Genomic DNA, 10377 nt, shown 5'->3' on the forward strand with positions numbered 1-10377 from the left:
GCAGCGCGTCAGCAGCAGGAGGCCCCATTAGCTAAAGTGGTACCTCAGGTTAAAAACAGTTTCAGGTTAAGAACAGACCTCCGGAAGGAATTAAGTACTTAACCCGAGGTACCACTGTAATAATAATAATAACTATTATTTCCTCCAGGTGCTGGGAAAGGAAGATACAGTAACAACGATATTATCGGTGAAACAATATGTTGATTTCAAGATACAGACAGGATACATTCAAGAGTATTGATACATCCAAGTCTACCGATACATTGATACAGTGTTATTCGTCTTCCTTGGGGCCATTTGTGCAGAGAGGTGGAAATAAAACTTTTATTTTGATGAAAGCGGAAGGTGGAGTGCTGTTTTCCTTTATTTGAGAACTTTAATAAGAGGTTTGCGCTGGTAATTAGAGTCCCGCTGTTTTACGGGGCACCCTGCTGCTTGATTGACAGGGCTCTCTGTCTCTTCGTTTCAACGTTCCATTGCCAGCACCCAGCGGGCTCCGTATGTGGAAATAAGCGTGTTTTGCAGACTCAGCTTCTCCGACCTTTATCATAAAGAGTATCGTTTACCCTTTCGTGGGGCGTTGCGTACGCGTTGGGGCCGGGCTACTTTATTTAAGTGAAACCTTAGTGTGAGGCAGAGGTGTGGTTTGTAATTTCTTATGACTTGGCGATATACCTTTAAGAGATTCGCTACACTTTGAAGGAAAATCCTCTGGGAGGTGTATAGAGGCGGGCGGAGAAGAAGACTGCTGGTGGGGAGTTGCGTTTGACGCAGGGAACATCTCCTAGCGCGCCTTTCAGAATAAATGCTCCCTTATTTTCGTTGAACTGATATGTTCTTTGGGTAATGAACCACGCCGCTGAAGTGTGCCCGTCCGGTCAAAGAGCGCCAAGGAGAGTTGCATTTGAGAAATGAGCATAGCTGTCAACTTTTCTTGCGAGGAATCCTATTCGGAATAAGGGAATTATTAGGAATAAGGGAATTTCCCTTTAGAAAAGGGAAACGTTGACAGCTATGGAAATGAACCAGTCTTTGTGTTGCGCTTTGCTCACTGCCTGTCAGCAGGAAATCAGTTCCTTCCCTAACCGCTGGCAAACCCCTCCTAGCTCCTCCTGGAAAGGAGTGGACAAAAGCAGGAAATGTATCAGAGAAAGGAAAGTAGAACTGGAGTCCTTGAACTATCGCAGTCGGATATCTGCAAGCAGAAATGGCTCGGGATTTCAGCAAGTATCTCCCTTGGTCTACCTGCCAGCTTGACCTGTGTGTGGTGCTGTTAAGCTGTGGGTGGGAAGACTGCCTCCTGGGGGGACCGCATCACACCTTTCTGGGACAGCAGCGGTCAAGAGCAGTGGCGTAGCGTGGGGTTGTCAGCACCCGGGGCAAGGCAAGTAATTTGCGCCCCCTAACCCGTGGATTTGCGCCCCCTAACCTGTGGATTTGCGCCCCCTAACCCTAACCCCCAGATGTTGCGCCCGGTGCGGCCGGCCCCCCCTGCACCCCCCATGCTACGCCACTGGTCAAGAGAGAGCTTGATCGCTGGGGCCAGCTTGGCGAATGAGGAACTTGTCCAACAAAACTGGAGAGGCTCCAAAGAAGAGAGAAAGCCCAGAGTGACCCAGAAGAGGCAGCCAGAGGGAGAAAGCGAAGATGGGCACCAGACGCCACGGGGTGAAGTCCATGGGGATGATTCTGAGCAATGCTGTGCCACCAGGAAGACACACACACCCCTACCACTTCCTATCGCTGCATCCACTTGTCTGTCCAGGCTGGACCCAGCTTCAGATCCTTGGTGGACAGGACTTGAGAGCTGCAAGATGAGCAGGTATCAAAGACTCTCCGGAAAAGGATAAACAAGGCAGGCTCCCTGACCTTCCCCATCTCGCAGATTCTCCTCCCTTCTCTAGGAGAAACTGGACAATACGCTGTGGCAACCAGAACAGCACAACGGATGCCAAGAAGGGGGACTTTGCTTTTTGGAGGTAAGAGGGAGTTTATTGTGGGCTTGGCTCTTGAGCGCTTTTCTCAGGGTCCGTCGTCCTTCTCAAAATGCCAGCCTGTGCCTTTTCTTTCTCTCATCTGCATTTCCGACAACTGCAGAAATAAGGGACAGTTGTGCATTGTACACCTGCAGCCACTGTGGAAGCCCTTTTAGGAAGATAAGGAGACTCCTTATGACCATACCAGACAATTGGTTCTTCTAGCTCAGGGCTAAGTACAGTGGTACCTCGGGTTAAGAACTTACGTAATTCGTTCTGGAGGTCCTTTCTTAACCTGAAACTGTTCTTAACCTGAAGCACCACTTTAGCTAATGGGGCCTCCTGTTGCCGCTGCGCCGCCGTGACACAATTTCTGTTCTCATCCTGAAGCAAAGTTCTTAACCTGAGGTACTATTTCTGGGTTCGTGGAGTAACCTGAAGTGTCTGTAACCTGAAGCGTCTGTAACCCGAGGTACCACTGTACTGACAGGCATTGGCTCTTCAGGAATTCAAGTAGGGTTTGCACCCAGCCCTTGCATGAGATGACGTGTCAATGGGTGGCCTCTGTTGCCACATATTCTGCTGCTGGGCGCTCCTCACCAGGAGCAGATTTGTGCAAAGACCTGTAATTAAGCAAACAAACGTTTGGGGCGCTTCATGCTCTGAAAGAGAGTGTATGTGTATGAATAATCTTCCCATAAATTAATTCCTCTCTCTTCTAGCCTTCTCCAACTGATGTTCAGCTTACAGCACCCAGGACTCCTGTTGTTGAGAGGGGGAGGGTGGGAACCAAATCAGTGCTGAGATTATTGTTGCTGTTCTCTCAAACTTCTCCAAGAGCTTCCTTTAGCAGGAAGTAGCCCTGCTTCCTGGAGTTGTCTGAGAGATTTTTTGGTTGTTGTTTTCTGCGGGTGGGGGAGAACAGGAGGAGGAGGAGGGACTTTCCCCTTGCTGCAAGGCCACATGAAGTATCAGAGTTCGTTGCAGAACAGAAACTGTAGAAAATGGTTTGTTTTTACTTGAACAAACATACAACCTTTATATTACGTTCTTTATAGTGAAAAAGAAAACAATTATTAATTATCTGTTATTAATATTATTATTAGCCACCGTCAGGGCTGGATTTAGGTTTGATGAGGCCCTAAGCTACTGAAGGTAATGGGGCCCTTTATATGTCCAGCTGTCCTTTGTCAACAGCAAATTGTCGCTGTTTTTTGTGCTGAATATATGCTATATGGTAATTTATGGAGCCGATAGGTATCTAAAGCCATTTGCACAGAACAAAATATGGACTTCGTAGGAGCCTACACAACACAAAACATTTGCTGTATGTAGGTTTTATTTTATTTGGTTTTTATCTTAAATTTTGGAAATGTACATTCAGGGGTTTTTTTTCTTTGAATTTTTTTGGGCCCCCAAGAGAGTGGGGCCCTAAGCTATTGCTTGTTTTGCTTATACAGTGGTACCTCGGGTTAAGAACTTAAATCATTCTGGAGTATGTTCTTAACCTGAAACTGTTCTTAGCCTGAAGCACCACTTTAGCTAATGGGGCCTCCCACTGCCACCGCGCCACGAGAGCACGATTTCCGTTCTCATCCTGAAGCAAAGTTCTTAACCCAAGGTACTATTTCTGGGTTAGCGGAGTCTGTAACCTGAAGCGTCTGTAACCTGAAGGTCTGTAACCCGAGGTACCACTGTACGTAAATCTGGCACTGGTCACCCTTCACCAATAGATACCAGGGCAGCTTACCACAAGTTAAAATTTCGTATTAAAAACAATTGAAACAAATTATGCAAACAAATGTTATTGGTCACTTTGGCAAAAGCCAAAAACATGCGTAACAATAAAGATCAAAAATCAATTAGATAATTCCCAGGGCTAGCTGGCTGAATTGGTCCTACTTGGGCCAGAGAGGAGGCCAGGGGAGAAGTAGCTATGGGATCCCAGAGTGGGCAATCTTCATAGGAGCAGGCTCTGCCAGAGTTGACACCAGGGTGTCCTCCAACGGGAGAGCGTGAGGCTTCCTTGCTTGGGGGAACTGAACTCAAATGCTGGTCTTTCGTTATTTTTTTTTATAATATTTTATTAAGATTTTCACAAAATAACAGAAAAAAACAAAAAAAAAGGAAAAAGTACAAAAAAACCAAAAAACAAGAAACAATTAACAACAATTCCATCTTTCAGAACATATCTTACATTTGCTTGTTTCTCGGACTTCCCCACACCTCCCCTCTTTGTATTCCAATTCAATTGTTTGTTCAGCAAATCCTTTCCCTCTTTAAGGTAAAGGTAAAGGTACCCCTGCCCGTACGGGCCAGTCTTGACAGACTCTAGGGTCGTGCGCCCATCTCACTCAAGAGGCTGGGGGCCAGCGCTGTCCGGAGACACTTCCGGGTCACGTGGCCAGCGTGACATCGCTGCTCTGGTGAGCCAGAGCCGCACACGGAAACGCCGTTTACCTTCCCGCTAGTAAGCGGTCCCTATTTATCTACTTGCACCCAAGAGTGCTTTCGAATTGCTAGGTTGGCAGGCGCTGGGACCGAACAGCGGGAGCGCACCCCGCCGCGGGGATTCAAACCGCCAACCTTGCAATCGGCAAGCCCTAGGCGCTGAGGCTTTAACCCACAGCGCCACCCGCGTCCCTCTTTACCTTTATCTTAATTTGATCTTAATATATTTTAACTTTACCTTTCTATCTGTTAACATTCCATTTTTACATATTCTTTCAAACATTATTGCTAAAAACCCCTTAGCCTCAATCCAACATCATTCTATCATTCATTAATTTTGCAGTGTTTCTGTAGGTAATCTTTAAATATCTTCCAATCTTCTTCCACCAACTCTTCTCCCTGGTCTCGGATTCTGCCAGTCATTTCTGCTAATTCCATGTAGTCCATCATCTTCATCTGCCATTCTTCCAGAGTGGGTAATTCTTGTGTCTTCCAATACTTCGCGATGAGCACTCTTGCTGCTGTTGTAGCATACATAAAAAAAAATCTATCTTTCTTTAACACCAATTGGCCAACCATGCCCAGGAGAAAGGCCTCTGGTTTCTTCTTGAAGGGTATATTTAAATACCTTTTTCATTTCATTATATATCATCTCCCAGAAAGCCTTAATCCTTGGGCACGTCCACCAAAGGTGAAAAAATGTACCTTCAGTTTCTTTACATTTCCAACATTTATTATTGGGCAAATGATAGATTTTTGCAAGCTTGACTGGTGTCATGTACCACCTGTATATCATTTTCATAATATTCTCTCTTAAGGCATTACATGCCGTAAACGTCATACCTGTGGTCCATAACTGTTCCCAGTCAGCCATCATAATATTATGTCCAACATCTTGTGCCCATTTAATCATAGCAGATTTTACCGTTTCATCCTGAGTGTTCCATTTCAGCAGCAGATTATACATTTTTGACAAGATCTTAGTTTTGGGTTCTAACAGTTCTGTTTCCAATTTTGATTTTTCCACCTGGAAGCCAATTTTCTTGTCCAATTTATATGCCTCCATTATCTGGTAGTAATGGAGCCAATCTTGCACCTTATTTTTTAACTTCTCAAAGCTCTGCAATTTCAATTTGTCTCCCTCTTGTTCCAAAATTTCCCAATATTTCGGCCATTTGGCCTCCATATTGAGCTTTTTCACAGCCTTTGCTTCCATTGGTGACAACCACCTTGGGGTTTTATTTTCAAGTAGGTCTTTATACCTTATCCAGACATTAAACAATGCTTTCCTGACAATGTGATTTTTAAACATTTTATGCACTTTAACCTTTTCATACCATAAGTATGCATGCCATCCAAAAGCATTATTAAAGCCTTCTAAGTCCAAAATGTCTGTGTTTTCAAGAAGCAGCCATTATTTCAGCCAGCAAAAAGCTGCTGATTCATAGTAAAGTTTAAGGTCTGGCAGGGCAAATCCACCTCTTTCCTTTGCATCAGTTAATATCTTAAATTTTATTCTTGGCTTTTTGCCCTGCCAGACAAATCTAGAAATATCTTTCTGCCACTTCTTGAAACAGTCCATTTTATTAATAACCTGCAATGTTTGAAACAGATATAACGTTCTCGGCAATACATTCATTTTTATCGCTGCAATACGGCCTAACAAAGAAAACTTCACATTTGACCAAATTTCCAAATCTTTTTTCACTTCCATCCAACATTTTTCATAGTTGTCTTTAAATAAATTCCCATTCTTAGCTGTCATATTAATCCCCAAATATTTCACTTTCTTAACCACTGTTAAACCTGTCTCATTCTGAAACCTCTCTCTCTCTATTCCTGTTAAATTCTTTTCCAATACCTTTGTTTTTAACTTATTCAATTTAAATCCTGCCACTTGACCAAATTCTTCAATCAGTTCTAAAAACTCTTTTAGTACTAGATTCTGGCTCCTGCAATGTCAAAACTAGATCATCTGCAAATGCTCTTAGATTATATTGTCTGGCTCCGACCTGTCAAATGCTGGTCTTTCGACAGAGCTGATGCCCTCAAACTGCTTCCCATCGTTTTGTGCATTTCACAAGAAAATAGACTTCAAGGCCACTTGGTTTTTTAAAAAATGGTATGGGCAGGAGGGCATGTGAAGGTTTCATGGGGGTGGGGGGTATCAGAGGATGTGCATTGCACGTGGCCACCATCTTAAAAAGCATATGGCTAGAAAAATGAAAGGAGCAGTCCTTCAAGGCAGAAAGGCATTTGTTTCAGGGTTGCATTCATCAGGAAAAGAGTTCCCACTTTCTCTCCTGGGTGGGTCTGCGCTGCTTTCTTGCACCTCTGGTCACCCAGAAGGCAGAGTTCCATTTGCCAAGCCACCAGCAAGTTGAGCAGCGTCGTTGTCTCTCCTTTTTCATTTCCAACATATATACACTGTGAAACAGAGCCCCAAAATGAAGGCAAGCCCTAGTACGCCGTAAAGGCCATAATGTCTGCGTCCTGAAACTGGAAAATAGAAAAAGTCAGTGGTCATGCTTCTGACACCTTTTAAGTGCAGCTGTACCGTGGAAAGAGCTATGTGCAGCATTATTCCACCCCACCAAGAAGACTAGATAGAACCAGACCTATGTGCCTTAAAATCATAGATCTGTAGAGTTGGAAGGGAACACGGGGGTCATCTAGTCCAACCTCATGCAATGTAGGAGTCTTTTGCCCAACTTTAACCCATGACCCTGAGATCAAGAGTCTCATGCTCTACCAGCTGAGCTTTCAGCCATTATGGCAGGAGGCACAACAAATCTGTTTTAATGTCTACTGGTATGTGTCTATTATTTATTTTGTGTTGCCTTTATAGCATGCCTCTCCTTCAAAGGTTAGTGTCAGGTTTTCTGGTGGTTGCTCGAGAGCAAACAGGCAGGACTCTGACCTGTCTTTTCCAGCTTTATTATTAGTGCAAACTATTTACAGTGAAGAGCGTCGCAAGTTCATGTCTGGCTCAGTCGCTAGCAGACTCTGGGAGTGAGTGGTCCTTGTACCTCCCCCAGCATAACAGTCGAGTGACCCCCAACCTTCTTATCCCTTCCCTGCGCCTAAGACTACTGCGCAGAGTGGGCACTGGCAAAGGGGTACTTCCCTCACCTCCGCTTTGCTCAGGCTGAGTGTTGAGGCTCTCCCTAGCATCCCCTGGTCCCACCACCTCTTCTCCACTGGAGGCAGGGCTTTCCTCCTCACCAGAGGAGAAACTGCTTTGCAAGATTTTCAGAGGTTCCCTATAACACAACTGCCCTTCCACCTCTCGCCTCTGAGCTGACGGCAGTTCCCTGACAGTTTAGGTTTAGGTTTATATATCACTTCCCATGACAACAAGCCCCCAAAGGATTTACAGCTAAAGTAAAAATGCAATAAAAATACACAAACATATTACAAATAGGGCTGACTTCTCACCTCACCCTGTGAAGTAAGCTTAAGTAAGACAGATGCTGGTGCCAGGAGCAGGGCCAGATTTAGGTTTGATGAGGCCCGAAGCTACTGAAGGTAATGGGGCCCTTTATATGTCTAGCTGTCCTTTGTCAACAACAAATTGTCGCTGCTTTTTTGTGTTGAATATATGCTACATGGTAATTTATGGACCTAATAGGTCCCTACACAACCCAAAACACTGTTGCTGTATGTAGGTTTTATTTTATTTGTTTTTTATCTTATATGTTGGAAAGGTACATCCAGGTATTATTTTCTTTAAGTTTTTTGGGGGGCCCCAAGAGAGTGGGGCTCTAAGCTATAGCTTGTTTAGCTTATACGTAAATCCTGTGGGATGTAAACACAGGAGCAGTCAATGACAACATTCCTAGAGTGTACATGTTAGAACATGGTGAGGGATGTCTGTCTAGCAAGCAGGTAAACTTCCTGGGGACGGACTTTCTCCGCATGTGACCAGAGGTGGGTGTGGCCTCACCTGTGCAGGTAAATGATAAAAGCACAGGGCAGGCAGCCATCTCTCTCTCTCTGCCATCTTCCTTCGATTAGGAAACATCTAAGGATGCTCTCTTGGCTCCCAGCCAAGAGAGGAGATAAGGACTATCTTGCTACAAGATAGATTCTGAATGTATGTAACCTTTTTAAAGCTGTCTGCCTTCTGGGATCACATTGTGAACAGAACGCGAGTAAACTCACTTTTATGAACTTTTATGAAGACTGTGTCGTGTCTTGTATTTTAAGAGGGAACAAAAGGGGAAATTACCAGAGTAATTATTATAGAGGTTCTAGCGAACCTGTGCAAGCGTTACCGTTGCGAACTAAAAGGGGAATGTCTATAAACTCTGCTGATATTTTGGGAACCTGTTAGCACAAGTTGGATAAGGATATAATTAGTCAATATATCCTCTCCTGCACCCCAGAACATTCCCACAAATCCGGCACTGGCGAGGAGGCCCAGGGGAATGCTAAGCTCCTTCCCACCAGTGTCTCCTGCGTACAGGGCAACCAAGGTCATCTCAGGGCCAGAAATGGGCCAGAGTACAAAATTAATCTCATCCAAGTAGTCTGGATTTCAGGAACCGCCTGCTCAAAAACCTTGCCTAGGAAGAGACATTTGCAAGCAGGCTATAATGATTCAGATCTTCTGAGCTCAGGGAGGGTTTCTTAAGGAGTGGTCTCTCCTTTCAGAGAGGCATTTGTTTACTTCCTTGGCATCACTAGTGTCCCATCCCTGTCAGATATGATGAGCCATGAAGCGTTGTAGCCACCTTGTGACTATCCAAGCACTTTATCCACATCCTTGAGCCTTATCAATGGGGAATCTCCCATTAACACCTGGCCAGAATACTGCCTGGACACCTCAAAGTGACTTGCTACAATAGCAGACTCTGGGTCCCTGAAAGTGATTGAATCTGGGTCCCTGAAAGTGATTGTATCCTCAATATTACTGATAAAACTACTGGGGGATCCACCAATTCCTTTGGGCCAGTATATAAAAAGGTCTCACACTGCCTATAAAGGTGTGCTAGACATCAAGGACACAACTGAAGAAGAGAAGGAAGTCTTTTCATTGCCTTTACCACCACAAAATAGGCTTGACAGTGAGCACACAATTGAGTTTGGTTGTATTTATTGGGAGTCTTCACCCACTTGCATTATTGCCATCTTCCAGCTTGCTCCATTGCCCTCAGCTATTGGGTTCAGCAAGCTGGAAGCCTTGAGAGGAAGCCTGAATTTCTATGGACTACAGCAACTCCCCCACCCTGATCCTCTAGATCTGCTCTAATGCTGCACTGAAAACCAAGAAGGGAATAAGTGTGAGAGGCAACCTCTCCTTGTTGCCCCACTCAGGTCTCGGTTACAGATGGAGCATAAGGGAGCAAGCATGCCTCCCTCCACGATCCATTTTATTATTCCTACAACAATGTGAGGTGGGCTGAAGAGTTAGTGACTAGCTAAGGATCACACGGGACGCGGGTGGCCCTGTGGGTTAAACCACAGAGCCTAGGACTTGCTGATCACAAGGTCAGCGGTTCGAATCCCCGTGACGGGGTGAGCTCCCATTGCTCAGTCCCTGCTCCTGCCAACCTAGCAGTTCGAAAGCACCTCAAAAGTGCAAGTAGATAAATAGGGACCGCTCCGGCGGGAAGGTAAACGGCGTTTCCATGTGCTGCGCTGGTGCTGGCTCGCCAGAAGCGGCTTAGTCATGCTGGCCACATAACCCGGAAGCTGTCTGCGGACAAGCACGATGCTGTCTGCGGACATGCGCCGGCTCCCGGCCTATAGAGCGAGATGAGCGCGCAACCCTAGAATCGGTCACGACTGGACCTCACAGTCAGGGGTACCTTTACCTTTACCTTTTTAAGGATCACACAATGATCTTCATGCCTGAGCAGGGATTTGTACCTTGATTTCCTCAGTTCTAGTGTGACATTCTGACCACATACCCACCCTGGCTATTAAAGGTAAAGGTAAAGGGACC

At 45.2% G+C, this 10377-nt stretch overlaps 1 protein-coding gene across 3 annotated transcripts in view; it reads left to right on the forward strand.

Annotated features, from left to right (window-relative positions):
- Nucleotides 1–1545: 1545 nt before the first annotated feature.
- Nucleotides 1546–10377, forward strand: part of LOC310670891 (C-type lectin domain family 2 member B-like) — a 221216-nt gene continuing 212384 nt past the window's right edge. For all 3 annotated transcript variants that reach the window (XR_014507641.1, XM_083426731.1, XM_083426735.1), the window contains exon 1: nucleotides 1546–1979. Coding sequence is in view for 2 of the 3 variants with exons in the window: in XM_083426731.1 (XP_083282857.1) it covers nucleotides 1949–1979 (31 nt within the window). In the remaining variant the exon portion in view is untranslated. The remainder of the gene's footprint in view (nucleotides 1980–10377) is intronic.

This window comes from Podarcis tiliguerta, assembly GCF_965153285.1.
Source record: "Podarcis tiliguerta genome assembly, chromosome: 2".
Classification (NCBI taxonomy): domain Eukaryota; kingdom Metazoa; phylum Chordata; class Lepidosauria; order Squamata; family Lacertidae; genus Podarcis; species Podarcis tiliguerta.